Genomic DNA, 17,504 nt, shown 5'->3' with positions numbered 1-17,504 from the left:
CTGACCTTGGCTAGATAAGCAGCCATGGTGGGGTCGCGAGCTTCGTAATCGCCGGTGACTTGGTTGACCACGAGCTGGGAGTCACTGCAGATGATGACGTTCTTCGCTTGTACTTCATTTTCTAGAGCGATCCCAGCTATTAGTGCTTCGTACTCCTCATTATTGGATGCTACGAACTCGAACCAAAGTGCGTACTCCAACTTCACCTTGCTTGGCCCGTAAAGAATGATGTCGGCTCCGCTTCCTTGCTGATTAGATGAGGCGTCTACATGGAGGATCCAAGGCTCCTCGTCCTAAGTTGTCTTTACTCTAACCGGGACTAGTGCCGCACTGGTTGAAGCTTCCTCTCTGTGCTCGAGCTCAATCAATTCGAGGACTACGGTGCTGAAGGTGCATTCTACAACGAAGTCGACCAAGGCTTGGGCCTTAATTGTTGTTCGAGGTTTGTACTAGATGTCGTACTCACTGAGTTCGATGGCTCACTTTGTTAGTCTGCCAGATACCTCGGGCTTGAGTAAGATTTGCCTCAAGGGTTTGTTGGTGAGAACAACGATGGTGTAGGCTTGGAAGTACAGACGAAGCTTCCGAGCTACTATGACCAGTGCATACACCAATTTCTCGATCTCTGGCTACCTTGTTTTTGCGTCCTACAAAACTTTGTTGACATAGTAGATGGGTTGTTGAACCCAATCTACTTCTTTTATCAGTACCGAGCTGACCACCTCATCACTCGCGGAGAGGTACAACTTCAAAACATCTCCCTCCTTGGGTCAGGTCAGAACTAGGATGCTAGCTAATTTATTTTTTAGCTTGTCAAAGGTGAATTGGAATTCTTCAGTCCATTCAAAATTCTTACTTTTTTTTAATTGCCTTGAAAATAGGCAGGCAACGATCTGTCAACTTGGACATGAAAAAATGAGGTTCAACCTCTAAACCTCCTTCAATTTACAAGGTGGCCTCATATCTAGGATGGCCTTTATTTTTTCAGGGTTTGTTTCGATGCCATGTTGGTTAACTATGTAACCCAGGAATTTACCCAAGGTGACACTGAAGACACACTTGTTTTTAACTTCATATTATATTTGCGCAAAATTTCAAAAACACAATGCAAATCATTTATTAAACAATTTGAAAATTGGGTTTTGACGACCATGTCATCTACATAACACTCAACCTTATTGCCGATCCACGGCTCAAAGATTCTGTTTACAAGTCTTTGGAAGGTCGCCTCAACATTTTTTAGCCCAAAGGGCATGACCTTGTAACATTACAATCCTAGTTTGGTTATGAAAGCCATTTTTTCCTCGTCGGCAGGGTCCATCTTGAGTATGCATCCAGGAAACTCAGCAACTCGTGCCCTGAGGTCGCGTCCACTAGATGATCAATCTTAAGGAGTGAGAAACAATCATTCGGGCAAGCCCGATTCAGGTCAATATAATCGACGCACATGCGCCATTTACCATTGGCTTTTTTTACCAGAACGGGGTTAGCTACCTAGCTTGGGTAATGGACCTCCTTGATGAAATTGGCTGCGAGGAGCTTCCCAACCTCCTCGTCAACTATCCTCCAGCTCTCCGGGGCGAGGCTGCGTTTCTTCTATCTAACAGTCCTGACTACAGGATCATTATTTAACTTATGAGTTATTATCTTTGCATCAATACCAGGCATCTCTGTTGTAGACCATGCAAATATATCTACTTTTTTTAATTAAAAAACTTACCAGCTGAGAACGGAGAGGTTTCTCGGCTGATGCACCAATCTTGAGAGTTCTAGTTGGATCTTCTATTGAAACAGGGACGTGTATTGTCTCTTCTGTCAGTGTAGCTCGCTCATCGATTTACGGTCGCTCTAGCTCGAGGTCATCCGTTACCTTGGCTTTCCCTTTGAGGGCGGCGACGTAGCATTTGTGAGACTCGAGCTGGTTGGCTCGCGCTACCCCTACTCCGAAGTCCGTAGGGAACTTCATAGCCAAATAGTAGATGAACACCAGTGCACGAAGTGAAAGGGTGATGGGCCAACCTACAATGGCATTGTACGGGGAGGGAGTCGCAACCACTAGGAAAGTGTGCTCGAATCTTGTGATGTTAGGCCACGTGCCGACCTCCACAAGTACTGAAATTCGCCCTAGGGGCCTGACTTCTTCTCTGCTGAAGCCTACCAAAGGAGTACTTGTGGGCTTGATGTCGCTTTCCTAGAGCTGGAGCTTGTCGAAGGCGTCCTTGAACAAGATGTCAGCCGAGCTCCCTGAATCTATTAGGACGCGCTTAACCTCAAAGTCGTTGATCCTCATCTTTATGACTAGCGCATCATCATGGGGGTATTGAATCCCGCGTGCGTCATCTTTTGTTAAGAATATGGGATCTTCGAGCCTTGGTCGCTTTGGAGGATTCTATTATTCTCATTCTAGTTTGTGAACCGAGGTCTTCCCCACTGCCGAGGTGCAGCCTACGACAATAGACTCGCTAGTAATCGTATGGATTATCCCACGGATTGGTCTATCTTTGGGAATTTGTCTCTACGGTTGCTCACTCTGTCTATTACTGAACTCAGGAGCATCTCTCCTTTGCTCCCCCTACCGATCTGTCTAATTTTTATTATCTTTCTGTACAAAAATTTTAAAGTATCCGCGACGAGATTGAAGAATTCATCCGTATGGAAATGACAGTATACATTTTTGTTTCTTGTGTTAGGATCTCCCCTCGACCGGGGTGGCCACTTCACATAAGAGGTGTCTTTGATCGCCATGAGAATCTCTCCCCGCTTCGCATTGAGGGGCGTGTAGTTCGTCCTTTCTTCCGGAGGAGTTCGGGAACGCTGATCTGACTTGTTCCCTCCCCTGGTTGGTGACTTGCTCTTTCTTCACTAATTGTCTCCATTGTTCGAGGTGTCACCTTCTCGTTTCCTCTTCCCCGCTGGATTCTCATTTTTTGGTTCATCTCCTATTCTATCCCAATGAACTGATTAGCGAGCTTGAGAAGCTCGGTGATATATTTGCACTTGTTTGCTACCACATGCCACTTGAACTCCTTGTGAGTGATACCTCTCTTCACTGCTATGAGTCTTACAACGGGATCCAGGTCGGGAATTTGTAGACAAGTGTCGTTGAAGCATTTGATGTAGCTTCGAATCAACTCTCCTTCCCTCTAGATTATGATGAGGAGGCTTTCCTGTGACCTCACGCACTTCTTGTTGGTGATGAAGTGTGAGGTGAACATCTGCACAAAATGCGCTGAACTCTTGATAGTCCTGGGTGCAAGGTTCCTGTACCACGTGCGAGCTACTCCTTTGAAGGTCATAGAAAAGGCAACGCACATGCAAGATTCATCAGCCCCAGCTAGGTGCATCTGGGACTGGAAGGAGTCTAAATGATCATTTGTGTCGAATGACCCATCATATTTATCCAGCGGAGGTACTTTGAAGTCCTTCGACATCGAGGTGGCCAGGAGCTCGGAGGACAAAGGAGATGGCATGGAGAGGAGGGGAGCGATCTTCATGGTTCCAAAGCTCACCTCCTCTTTACCTTTAGGTTGTTCGAGCTGACTTGGTCCAACGAGCTGGCTTGGAACTATAGCACGGCGTGCCTTACGATGCCGCTTCTACTGCTTCTTTTCTGCATTTGTGTTGGTAACTTAAGCGTGATCGGCTGCAATGCGGACACGGGGTAGTTCAAACTACTAGTGCTGGCTGCTGTGGATAGAGGGGCCTCGCCTGAAGCCCATGGCTAGAACCCCGAACCAATTCCCCATGAACGGACCTTCTTGACGCGATGACCTAGGTGAAACGACCCTGGCGGGCTAAGTGTCTCCCGATCTGTTGACGTTCTCCGAAGCAGGAGGAGTAGTCTGTTTGTCCCTCCCGCTGCGAGACGAGACTTGGCTCCCAAGGGGATGTGGAACCTGGGAAGTCTATCCTTGGCGAGGAGGGGGCGCGTTCTGATGGCGGGATCTACTTTGCTGTAGGGCCGGATTCCAAGGTGGAACCAGTTGTTGATTCTGCGGTAGTGGAGGGAACTGTTGCTGATATTGCTGCTGGTAGAAGTGGTGCATGACCCGTTGCTGGTACTGTTGGAATTGCTGGACTTGTTGCATTTAAGCTTGAGATTATAGAGGGTTCAGCAAAGGTTGCACCCACCGTAGGAGGGAGTGGGGCATTCACTGGTGCTATGACCTGAGGTATGTTCAGTGTTGGAATCCCATATGTAGAGAGAGGCACAGTGAACTGTCCGATACACACAGCTGGGACCTAAGGTTTCCCCCCAGAGACATTCATTTCACCATTCAGTCCGGCGTTACTGGAGGATGCCATGGATGCTTTTCGAGGAAAAGGGCTTCTTGTACTGTTTCCCACTGACGACACCAAATGATGTTGCACAATTTGGCTGCTCCTAGCTGGAGGTGATTTGGCTTCTAGTAGACGACGGACTTAGTTGATATGCAAAAGGCGAATTAGAGAACCCGGGGTTGCTTACCCGATGAGATCGGTCCGATGCTTAAGTTAGTACTTGGTTGCGAGCTGATAGCTTAGAATGCAAGAGAGATAGTGAGCAGAGATTACACGTACCTTTCACCCCCGCGGGGTGGAACCTTTATATAGTGAAGCCTTCGCGGGTTTCACGGGGCAATTCCGGGATCCTCGTTACGATGAGGTCTGTTTCCGTGTTAATTGGGGATAACACTGCCAACTGATAAGATTCATAACTTTCGCCCGAATTGGACGAGGGGGGGATAATTCTAGCTGTTACGAGGCGTGATCCCGTGATTCATGGAATATGGTGGCGAGATCTTCGGGGTTGCCATGCAGTGGTCAGTTAGTATTACCCGAACTAGTGCCCTCTAGATCCGACTTGGTACAAATGCCAAGGTTCCTTGGGATCAAGGTGGTCCTGATGCAATCATGCACCGAGGTGAACTCGTCCCGAGGTGGTTCGGTTATTCGAGCTCGATCCGTTGCAGATTTGGTGTGTCGGACTGAGCTGTCACCCTACTAGTTAGGCCGTGTCCACGTGTACCCCTATTACTAGGTCGGGCCAAATCACCCTACATCATATATATATATATATATATATATATATGTAGTTAGGTCGTTCGGTTTTAGTCTGTTTATAAATGGACAAAGTGAAACTGATCAAATTTAGTCAAATTGGGAAAATTTTGAACCAAAGCCGACCTAAAATACTAAAAAACTGATGAACTCAGGTCGAGTTGATCGGGTTGGTCGTTTTCATAAGTTTAATGAATAAACCTAACTAAATTTAATTACTGTTATTTTTGTATTATAAAAATTTATTAAAAGTAGTATATAGAATATGAATAATTATTAATTATTTAAAAAGTTGAAAATATAAAACAATTATACTCTTATATGTTTCTATTATGATCATTATTAGAACACACCTTATAGTTTTCCATATTTACCTAAACCGACCTTATAGTTTTCATTTTAGTAAAGCATCCCATATATTTTACAACTTATTCACTTAATCAACATTTCATTAAGGAGTGTTTGTCTTGCCATTAGGCCATGATTTTTTATTTAAAAATACCCTTAACACTTTTTTTCGTGCAAAAAACAAAATTGACCAAATATAGCCAATAGAGTAATTGTCCATGTCTTATTAAAGGCAAAAATGGTATTTTTATTTTTATTTTATTTTTATTAAATTTATTTAAATGAACATTAGGGTCAACACTATCATTTTTCACTGTCATCTAATGGAAGACTCATTAAATCCATTGCAAATTATAAGTGGTGTTTTAGTAAAATGCTAACTATAGGATAGATTTTAGTAAAATCATGAAACTCTAAGAGGTATTTTAGTAAATGATTATTTCTTTGGTTTAGCTTTTGTTTCATGTGGTGTAATCATATATACATACATATATATATGTATGTATATATGAGAGAGAGAGAGAGAGAGAGAGAGAGATTACACCACATCAAACAAACACTCAATGGCTTCTTCATTCCAATTGTTGTTTTGAGAAATACAAGTTCAAATATGCCCCTACAAAATGCACCCCAAAAATGTCCCATGGCACATCCCCATCTTGTATTAGGAACAACTCCCAATGACAACTACAGGAGATGTTCTCAATGCATGATGAGATGTACATGTGGGGCATTTTTTGGACGCATTATGTAGGAGCATATATATGTGAATTCGATAAATAGTTGTGTACTACACCTCTTTTTCCAATCCTATGTCTAGTACATAATGATTAGAAAAGGGGAGAGATTCATGGGTCAATATATTCAACCATGATTAAATGGGAGCTTGAACCATGATAATATAACATTTCTATCTATCTATCTATCTATATATATATATATATATATATATATACACCACATGACACATCTATATATATTCAAACGAAGCGGTCAAGAAAATTTCTCATTTCTTATTCCCTGTCATTTTTGAAACAATCAATGAGATGCACTTTCCAATAACCTAAATAATCTCTTTTCCTAAAATTTATCCTAAACTACCTCCCCCACTTTCTCCAGAATTATCTATGATGAAGGGTGATTTGGCCTAACCTTGTAATAAGTGGACACAGGGACGTAACTCAACATAGGTGACAACTCGGTATAGTCAGCTCGCTACAAAGTAATACTCCACTACCTTGAACTAAAATTCTTCGAGCTAAGATCACTGCAAGCTAAGGGCACCTCGGTACTAGGTCGCGACACCAGTACATAGTTCAGTTCGAGGTGTACGAGCCTTAGCTCGGGAACATCAGTTCAAGATAGAAACTAGCTCGGGTATACCAATCTACCCTCGATACAATCCCGAATGTCACTCCATCGGTCCCCAAATTCCGAGGGATCACGCCTCGTAACAGCTAAGCATTTTCTCCTCGTTTGATCAGGGCGGAAGTGATTAGCCTTATTAACTGATAACGTTATCTCCAAGTAACGCGGAAACAAATTCTATCATGGCGAAGATCTCGGAACTACTCCGTAAAGCCAGCGAGGACTCCATTATATAAAGGCCTCCTTCCCGAGGCCCAAGGTACGTGCATTTTACTGCTTACTAGCTCTCTTGCTCTCTAATTATTCTCAGCTTGCACATACTGATTTAAGCATCGGAGCGACCTCACCGGGTAAGCACCCTTGGGTTCTCTGATTCTTTCTGTGCTAATTCTCCACATCTGTCGTCTACTGGAAGCTAAGTCATCACCAGCTAGGAGCAGTCAGATTGCGCAACATCAATCTCTAATTCATATTTATCTCCTAAACTATCTCTAATTTAGTAGAGAGTGTATCTCATAAATTATCTCTAATTCCTATTTATCATCTCCCCTACTTTTTATCTATATCTATCTAAAGAAAGTTTGGATTTAAAAATTTAAAAACTATTTAAATATTCTAACAAAATTATATAATAACATTAAAATATTTATTAAAAGCACAAAAAATAATTTTATATTCTTATAAAATATATCATGAAATTATGTACTAACAATTTAAATTATGTTTTTTGGATTATCAAATTAAATGTTTTTCAAATATTTATTAATATGTAATATCATTAAATAAATAAAATTCAAATAGCAACAAATTTAAATATATATTTTATTTAAATATTTACATAACTAAATACTTATCATAACTATATTTTAAATAATTAAAATAACGAAATTATCTAATAAATAACTTTATATATTTACAAAATATAACACGAAATTATGTACTAACAATTTAAATTATGTTTTTTCCAGATCATAAATTTAAATGTTTTTCAAATATTTAATAATATGTAATAGCTTTAAATAAATAACATTCAAATAACAAAAAATTTTAAATATGTTATAGATTATTTAAATATTTAAATAACTAGATATTTATCATAACTAGATTTTAGATATTTAAAATAACGAAATTATGTAATAAATTAAAAAAAAATTATTTAAAGCAAAAAAATAATTGTAACATAACATTGAAATTAATAATAATTTAATATTTTCACATAATATTGTAAATAACTAATTTCACTTATATCAAGTAATAAATCGAGAAAATAACTTTCAAAAAAATATTTATTTATAATAATTTTAAACTCTTAATCTATATTTATTATACAATTATATACACTAAAATTAATATTTATTGTATTTCAGTAATTATTTATTGTTTTTTGCGATAAATGTGTTTTCAAAGATTATTTATAAATTTATTTTGTTTTGTTATTTAACGAAAAAAATATCAATAATAATTGGAGATTAAACTACTATTATTAAATTTGATATTTAATTTATTGTATTTTTGTTATAATTTATTGATTAATATGTATTAGAGATTAAACTATTATTTGAGATTATACTATTTATTGACTAAGTTAATATATTTTTAGTACTTATTGTATTTTTTCATTATCAATATATTTTCAATAATTGTGTATTTTTGCTATAAATTTTTAGTAATTATTGGAGATTAAACTATTGCTGTTTATCAGAGATGTGACTATTAATTTAGCTGAAATTATGAGTATTTGTGAGTTGGTTCGGTTCAGTTGTAGGCTATTTGGCCAACCAAATTGACTTGGTCAAGTTGGAGAGTTGGTCAACTAAATCTGACTGACCTTTTGTGAAAACTGACCCACTCAAGTTGTATCGTTTGGGTTTATTTTTTGGTTTGGTTAGTCGGTTCAAGAGATTTAAACTTAAAAAATAAATTTAATTTTAAAAATTTTAGTGCAATTATTAAAAAATAAATTTTAAAATTAGATTTATGATATAAAACATTTTAGACTAAGAAATATGAAAAATTTTCCACTTTTCCATGTTAAAAATTATATTCAAAATAATATATATATCCATGGTTTGGTCGTTCGATTTTTGTTAGTTTACAAATGGCTAAAGTGAAATTAACCCAACTTTGTCAAATTGGGAAATTTTTTAACCAAAGCCGACCTAAAATACTAAATAACTGACCAACTTAGGTCAAGTTGATCGGGTTGGTCGATTTCATCAATTTGATGAATAAACCTAACTGAATTAATATTATTTTTATATTATAAAAAAATTATTAAAAGTAGTATATAAAATATAAATAATTATTAATTATTTAAAAATTTAAAAAATATAAAATAATTGTATACTCTTACATGATTTATTAGGGTCATTTACTAGAATACATCTTATAGTTTTATATATTTACTTAAACCTACCTTATAGATTTCATTTTATTAAAACATCCCATACATTTTACAACTTATTTACTTAATCAACATTTCATTAAGGAATGTTTGTTTTGCCATTAGGCCTATGATTTTTTATTCTAAAAATACCCTTATCACCTTTTTTTCTTTACAGAAAATAAAATTAACCAAATATAACCAATAGAGTGGTTGTTCGTGCCTTATAAATTGCAAAAATGGTATTTTTATTTTTATTTGTTTTTATTTAATTTATTTAAATGAACATTAAGGTCAATACTGTCATTTTCCACTATTATATGACAGAAGATTGATTAATTCCCTTACAAATTATAAGTGGTGTTTTAGTAAAATTTTAACTATAGGATAGATTTTAGTAAATCCATAAAACTATAAAGGGTATTTTAATAAATAACTATTTTTATTATTTAGCTTTTTCTTAATAAATCCCATGTATCGCACTGATCCCCAATAACACTATAAATATATTATACAAATTATAATTATATGTGATGGATGGATTATTAATTCTTCAATTTGTAAAATAGTTTACTACGGCTTAAACCTCCCAAGTCACATTTTCTTTTTGAAATACATGTTGTGGAGATATCATGGTTACTTGTTGTCAAGTTGTTCCCTCGCATTATATTTATGTAGGTCAGGGTTTATGAGAAAAATTGACAATGGACAAAGAATATAAAGGGGAATGGCTTTGTCCTTTTTCCTTTTTTTATTTTTTTTATGATTTTGAAAATTTCAGTTCACACCCCTTGAATTACCGAAAACATATTTTGATCATTTAACACCTTTTGTCAACTGCATTTACAATCTTCGTCAACTAAAAATTCAAGTGGGTTTATACGGGGGTTTGCTACAAATAAAAAATACAAGGGTTATTTGTGACTGACCCTCTAACAAGGGGCTTTTGTAATTTACCAAAAAATTGAAGTGTGAATCGAATACCGTATTTTTTGGTAAATAATACCACCGTAATTAACTAATTAAGATGTTCTCAATACGGAATTAGGAATTTAGGATTGTGTGGGAATGGACGGATGAGGAAACAATATGTGGACAGGAGATTCCGAGTGGTTTTTGTAACATCGCCAACTGGATTCGTTGTGTTAGTCTAGTTTTAGTATGTTAATGTTTATTGATAATGTCACATAGGTGTTATTTCAATATTTTTTCTCTTTTTACTCTTGTGTATACGTTCAAAATATAAAAAGTGAACTTTACAGTCGTTAGTAGAAATTATTTTCTGAAACTTCCACAAACGGCTGAATTTATTCACTATTATGCTGAAGTAGCATCTATTGTTATAAAAGGTTGCAATTATTGTGTTTCTCTATTTTAAGAGCAAATAAAGTATAAACGTTTATTTAATAAATATAAATAAACTGTATTTAATTATATTTATATTTTATTTCATTTAGCATTGTATTTTATTTATTCGTAAATTCAAAAAAAAAAAATTATAACATTTATGACAATTAGGTACCAAATTGGATTGATTCTTATTGGATCCACAAATATTGGGCGGTTGGTGGACCCAGGCCATAATAACCGGAATTCACATTTACCCGTACAGAAAGCGTCCCAAAAACGTTTACAAGTTACAGAACAGTCCAACCGTGAATTGGAAAGGTCTCGCATGTTTATGTGGGGCGTTTTTATCGGGATCGAAGCTTCGTGTGAAATTCTTCTGGTTCGCATGTTCCCACTTGTGTGAAGACGACTTTTATTGTTTATGGTGCCTTGCAGATGCATAGTCGGCCTTACGTCTCCGCGAGCCCAGCCCAATCAACTGACGGAAAATTAGAACCTAAAAGAATAGATATTCTTAAAAATCTTGATGGACGGTTTAGATTTAATTTTTGAAGTTTCATAACATACTATTAAAAGTGGCACGTGGTTTCCCGCGATGGGAGAGAAAATTCTCCAAAACAACTATAGGAACTGAAATATCAGGTTTTCCGCCGAAGTATGGAAAGTTTCTTAACCCGTTCGTCGCTTTTGATCGGACGGTTGGAAAGCTTTGATTCGAATGTTCTGGAAATCAAGCGCGAAGTATATAAGGTACAAATTTTGTATCTCCAAACAATTTGTAAACCATAGCGCAAGAGATTCTTTCATGATCTCTTTCGGCTTCACACTCGTCCATTGTGCCTTTTTCTTTTCCCTCTTCTGTGATTCTTTGATCCACCCAAGCCCGGAAAATGGCCGGAAAAGGTGAAGGTCCAGCGATCGGAATCGATCTTGGAACGACGTACTCATGTGTCGGGGTCTGGCAACACGATCGTGTCGAGATCATTGCCAACGATCAAGGGAATAGGACAACCCCCTCGTATGTTGCATTTACCGATACCGAGCGTTTGATCGGAGATGCGGCGAAGAATCAGGTGGCCATGAACCCTATTAACACTGTATTCGGTAGGTCCCGAACTTTCTCATATCTAATTTTCTAGAGCTAAATGCCGCAACTTTTCAATCTCTGTGCAGCTTAAAATGCATATCTTTGGGCTCTGCTTGCGTGATTGGAGAATGTTCAACCTGTTCCTTAATCCCTATATACTTTGGATTCACGCTGTAGTTTTCGTCGAGCACCGGACACTTCGAGCCCGGATCTCCTGCAAGCAAAAAAACTCTGCAAACATAGTATCCAGCCGCATATTGGGAATATCTTCTCTACATGTGTGTTAAATTAATCCGGAAATCTTCCTAATGTGCGGCTGGATTCTCATGCTTTCGCAGTGTATGCGGAGTTTTTGCTTGCAGAGAATCCCGTCGCACGCACTTACGCTTATCATGTATTGAACATGAAATGTATTTAATGGGATAATTTAGAATTCCTATTTTTGGACTTCTTTGTACGTTTTTGGCTTTTACATCTGAATTGTTAGGCCTCGAATTTCGTTTTCCGTTGTGAATGCCCGTTTGAATTTATGTGTATTATTTTGCTTGTAGATCAGAATTGTTAGGTACTTAGGTCTCAAATTTCGTTTTCGGACGTGAATGTCTTTTGCTAACTCTTGTAAGGTATATTTCTTAACGTGCCTTATGTTTTCCTATTGCTTATAATGTTTTTAGGGGTTTCTAGTTTGATATTTTTGGTTATGTTCCTCAATTAGTCGATAAGAGTGTTCCTGATATCTTTTCACTCCGATTTATTGGTTAACTTCTCTTGTTTTCTATAAATGTAAATTTCCTGTTTTTTATTTCAAAATTCAATTCCCTGTTGTAGATGCGAAGCGTTTGATCGGAAGGAGATTCTCTGATGCTTCCGTTCAGAGCGATATTAAGTTGTGGCCCTTCAAGGTTATTGCCGGCCCTGGTGACAAGCCCATGATTATGGTTTCCTATAAGGGTGAGGAGAAGCAGTTTGCAGCCGAGGAGATCTCATCCATGGTCCTCATGAAGATGCGCGAGATTGCCGAGGCCTACCTTGGATCAACCGTGAAGAACGCCGTTGTCACAGTTCCTGCCTACTTTAACGACTCTCAGCGCCAGGCCACGAAGGATGCCGGCGTTATCGCTGGTCTCAATGTCATGCGTATCATCAATGAGCCTACGGCTGCAGCCATTGCTTACGGTCTTGACAAGAAAGCTGGCAGTGTTGGCGAGAAGAACGTCCTCATTTTTGACCTTGGTGGTGGAACCTTCGATGTCTCCCTTCTTACCATTGAAGAGGGTATCTTTGAGGTGAAAGCCACTGCAGGAGATACTCACCTCGGAGGCGAGGACTTTGACAACCGAATGGTGAACCACTTCGTTCAGGAGTTCAAGAGGAAGCACAAGAAGGACATCAGTGGAAACCCTAGAGCTCTGAGGAGGATCAGGACATCATGTGAGAGGGCAAAGAGGACTCTCTCGTCCACTGCTCAGACCACCATTGAGATTGATTCTTTGTATGAGGGTATCGACTTCTACTCTACAATCACCCGTGCCAGATTTGAGGAGCTCAACATGGATCTCTTCAGAAAGTGTATGGAGCCCGTTGAGAAGTGTTTGAGGGATGCTAAGATGGACAAGAGCAGCGTTCACGATGTTGTACTTGTTGGTGGATCTACTAGGATTCCTAAGGTCCAGCAATTGTTGCAGGACTTTTTTAACGGGAAGGAGCTATGCAAGAGCATCAATCCAGATGAAGCCGTTGCTTATGGTGCTGCTGTCCAGGCAGCCATCCTGAGTGGAGAGGGCAATGAGAAGGTTCAGGATCTTCTCCTTCTCGATGTTACTCCTCTATCTCTTGGTCTGGAGACGGCTGGAGGTGTCATGACTGTTTTGATTCCTAGGAACACCACCATTCCTACCAAGAAGGAACAGGTGTTCTCTACTTACTCCGACAACCAGCCTGGAGTGTTGATCCAAGTTTATGAGGGAGAGAGAACGAGAACCAGGGACAACAATTTGTTGGGTAAGTTTGAGCTCTCCGGCATCCCACCTGCTCCCAGGGGTGTTCCTCAAATCACAGTGTGTTTTGACATTGATGCAAATGGTATTTTGAACGTCTCCGCGGAGGACAAAACCACTGGGCAGAAGAACAAGATCACTATTACTAACGACAAGGGTAGATTGTCTAAGGAGGAGATCGAGAAAATGGTGCAAGATGCGGAGAAGTACAAGTCTGAGGACGAGGAGCACAAGAAGAAGGTGGAATCGAAGAACGCGTTGGAGAATTATGCATACAACATGAGGAACACCGTGAGGGACGAGAAGATTGCCTCCAAGCTTGCTGCAGCAGACAAGAAGAAGATAGAGGATGCCATCGAGCAAGCTATCCAATGGCTGGACAGCAACCAGCTCGCCGAGGCCGACGAATTCGATGACAAGATGAAGGAGCTTGAGAGCATCTGTAACCCCATCATCGCCAAGATGTACCAGGGTGCTGGTGGTGACATGGGCGGAGGTATGAGCGATGATGGTCCTTCGGCTGGTGGAAGTGGTGCTGTGCCCAAGATCGAGGAAGTCGACTAAGGTGATCGACTATTATTTCCAGTTTTGCGTAGCCTTTTTTTGCGTCCCTCCTCATACTTAGTTATATACTTCCCTTCTTTATATTTAGTTTTGAAAATACTCCATTATGCATTTTTGGCTTTTTGATTTTTTAATTTCAAATGTTCTGATTGCTAAACCAGTAGGTCTGGTCTACTTAAATTTGCTGATATTTTTTCAAATTTCAATTTCAATTTCAATTGTTCGCTTCCCTTGTGAGCTGTGGCATTGGTGGTTTGAAGTTATAGCAGCACCATGTTTTATGTGGATCTTTGCTGCAAACGGATTGAATGAATTTCGCCGTTAACCCAAAACCAATGTTTGGGGAAAGAAATTTATACTTATCAACTTTTAAGCAACTTTCCAACTAATGGTATGTTTGGTTATTGTGACGGGATGAGATAATATGAATATTTGCATAAGATTCCTATTTTCTGTCGTTTGTTTTAGTTGAAACAATGGAATGGGATGAGAATTTACATTCCAAAACTATAGATGCTGGTTCTCGCCAGATAGGTGTAACCCTGCTGAGAAATGAAAACAATGATAAGTCTGTGAGACAAATGTTGAAGGTGACCTCCTTTCACCTCCAACCACTGTCGACATCTCCATTCACATGGTCTTACAATCAAATCTCCAACCACTGTTCTTTTCACCTTTAACGAATCTAAGACCTCTATTCTCCATCTCCATCTCTGATTCACGTTTTTTAGCCATTTTGTATATTTTCCTTGAAAATTCATTATTTTTTATCTTCCAAGTCGAGCTTCAGACCTTATTGTGTGCGGTTTCTCTGCGGTAGTTTTTTTTTGTATTTTTTCTCTAAAACTTCGGTGCTTTTCTTTGCATCCCTGACTTCTTAGCCTTCCTTTTGAGAGCCAAATGTTTGTAGATCTGCTTAAACTTCTGTTCTCATCGTTGCAGATCTAACAAGTTTTTTTTTTTCATGATATGCAGATCTAAACCTTGCTAAACTTTTGTCATCATCATTGATAATGATTGAAGGAGAATATAGGAGCCAACCATGGGTGTTCATGTTCCACCGTTGTTAATGGTTGAAGGAAAATGAAATCAAGTATCTTGCAAAATTTTCTCAACAATTAAACACTGGAAAACAAATTTTGCAGAATAATTGGTCTCAACAACCAAACATAAGATGCCAAAATGAGAAAATAAAATTTCCTTTGTTATCTCATTCCTTCTCATCCCACTATTTCTTGGCAACCAAACAGACTGTAAAAAAATTGGAAGCATCTGCCTTCTCGTTCCTGCATTACTTGATTTTACCGAAGGGAGGTTGCTTTCAATGCCATTACAGAACACAAAGTATGCAATGGAATGAGGTGGCATCTATTGCTTTACAAGGCAGAAATAGAGAACCTTTAGGCAATGTTTGGTTTGGAGGAAAAAGTAGGAAAAAGAAGAAAAAGATAGGGAAGTTTATATAAGGTTTGTAAAGGTTTTCCTACATTTTCTTTTTTTTTCCCAATCTTTCTTGAAACCAAGCACTGACTTAAAGATTAAAAAATGGGTTAATAATTAGATAAGGGCAACTTTTGGGTCATAATATCAATAAAAATAATATTTATAATAAAATTTAAAAAATAAATTATATTTTTAAAAATAATATAAATTAACGGCAAAAATCAGCGTTGCAGTCCATCGCCGTCCGCCACCGCCTCCGGCAACCTTCGGCAATGGCTCCGACTCTACCTCTGCCCAACTCTGCCACCTCTGCCCATCTCGTTTTCAAACACTGCCGCTTTAAGGATCTCAAGAACAGGAAGAAGAACCTAACAATAACGTCTACTGTTCTGGAATATTTTGTTCTCAAGTGATCTTATTTAGCAAAAGCAGCTGCTCCCATGAGAAAACACATTGTCTTTTGGAGTACAGGATGGTCTGTGCCACGGGAGAATTCACTAGCACCTGTAGTAGTTGTTGTTGGTTCAGTTTCTCCAACCCACCAAACATTTCCTGGTAGCACATCCCACTCGATGCTCGATTGACCTGGCATGGTTTGCAATGCTCTAAGTTGCGCCTTCAGGAATTCTATGTACTTGTACGCCTCTTCTAGTAACGTCGCCATGCTCATCTTCTTGTCCCATGGCATCAGCTTCTGCAGGCACCTCGTCCTATAGCCGATCTTCTTCCGCTGCTGCGTAGCCAATGTGCTCATGTGCACTACAGCCGATGACGGAGGGTTTCGATTTGGCGCCTGTAGCCAAGCAACAGAACTAAGGTTCGGTAACGTGAAGTTTCTCACTATAGCTTCCAGTGTGTAAGAGTCGGTTGATGACGGCGATTGGAGATTTACCTAAAGAGAAGATTCGTCGATGGCAAACTCGTTTTGCTGCATATGAGAACTAGTCGAAATTCTCAGATCCTTAGAAGCTTGTTCGATAGAATGGAGCTCCGGTAACCGACGAAATCTCCAATCGCAAAGAGGTAGAGTTTGATCGAAGCTTTCTGATATGAAGCTGCACATTTCGATGGGATTCATCAGTTGCTCATCGAATGGCTCGGGTTTGGGGAGTATTATCTTCTGCGAGTTGATGAAGCTGATAGAGCATTTCGGTGGTTGATCTCCGTCTGCATCTTAATAAATGATATTTTTGTTCCGAGGAGGCGCGAGAGAGTCACTGAAGAAGCTGAAAGCCACAGGATCTGACGTCGAAATTCGTGGGATTCCGATATCAAATGGAGTAATTCCTTGATTTATGCCAGATGCAGTGAGGAAATGGAAACCCGCCGCCCCTAGGATGTTGAGGTTGAAGAAACCATCTTCGTTTCCCGGTCCAGTGAAGCGGTAGGCAAAAGAAGGCCAGATGCTTAGCAACAGAATCTGATGAAATATCTCTCTCCATGTTCCTTGTTCACACTTCACACAGACAACAAAACCGAAAATACAGAAACCTTGGGAAATAAAATGAAGAGATGAACAAGGGATATCTCCTTACTACTTCCAATCGTATTCACAATTGAGATTTAAAGAGAGCGGAGTACAAGGAGGTTTCTTTGACGAGTCTTCTCCGGCAACGTTGCTAGAGGCGTTGCCAAAAGCTGATGACGGCGAACGGTGGTGTTAAGAATAAATTGGAAGAGGAATAAAATAAACAGTGTTTTTGCCCTCAATTTAATTGATATTATTTTTACCCTCAATTTAATGAATAATAGGGCCCAAAAGTTGCCCTTATCTGCTATTAACCTAAAGATACTGAAAGTGGCTGATGCTTGATGGAATAGACCAGACCAGACTACCACTGGGTTAGAGCGAAGAAAAAGAACTAATTTTATTCGAATTAATTGGATTTAATTTGAATCGGATTGGATTAAAATCCTAGTTCCT

At 38.9% G+C, this 17,504-nt stretch overlaps 1 protein-coding gene across 3 annotated transcripts; it reads left to right on the top strand.

Annotated features, from left to right (window-relative positions):
• The first annotated feature begins 11,086 nt into the window (after window positions 1–11,086).
• LOC148868109 (heat shock cognate 70 kDa protein 2-like) lies at window positions 11,087–17,368 on the top strand. Of its 3 annotated transcripts, none has more exons than XM_088969428.1 (4): window positions 11,142–11,593; window positions 11,663–12,199; window positions 12,405–14,138; window positions 15,113–15,350. In XM_088969428.1, exon 3 carries the CDS (start codon window positions 12,506–12,508, stop codon window positions 14,135–14,137), a length of 1,632 nt encoding a protein of 543 aa, XP_088825554.1. In that variant the 5' UTR covers window positions 11,142–11,593; window positions 11,663–12,199; window positions 12,405–12,505; the 3' UTR covers window position 14,138; window positions 15,113–15,350. The 3 variants fall into 3 exon arrangements, with proteins under 3 accessions (XP_088825552.1, XP_088825554.1, XP_088825553.1); XM_088969427.1 differs by having other exon boundaries at window positions 11,263–11,593; window positions 12,128–12,199; XM_088969426.1 differs by lacking the exon at window positions 11,663–12,199 and having other exon boundaries at window positions 11,087–11,593; window positions 15,113–17,368.
• The last annotated feature ends 136 nt before the right edge of the window (window positions 17,369–17,504 follow it).

The sequence above is a fragment of the Nelumbo lutea genome, chromosome 2 (assembly GCF_056320005.1).
Source record: "Nelumbo lutea isolate HS-2025 chromosome 2, American lotus-T2T, whole genome shotgun sequence".
NCBI lineage: Eukaryota > Viridiplantae > Streptophyta > Magnoliopsida > Proteales > Nelumbonaceae > Nelumbo > Nelumbo lutea.
This window is presented reverse-complemented; position numbering and strand designations above follow the sequence as displayed.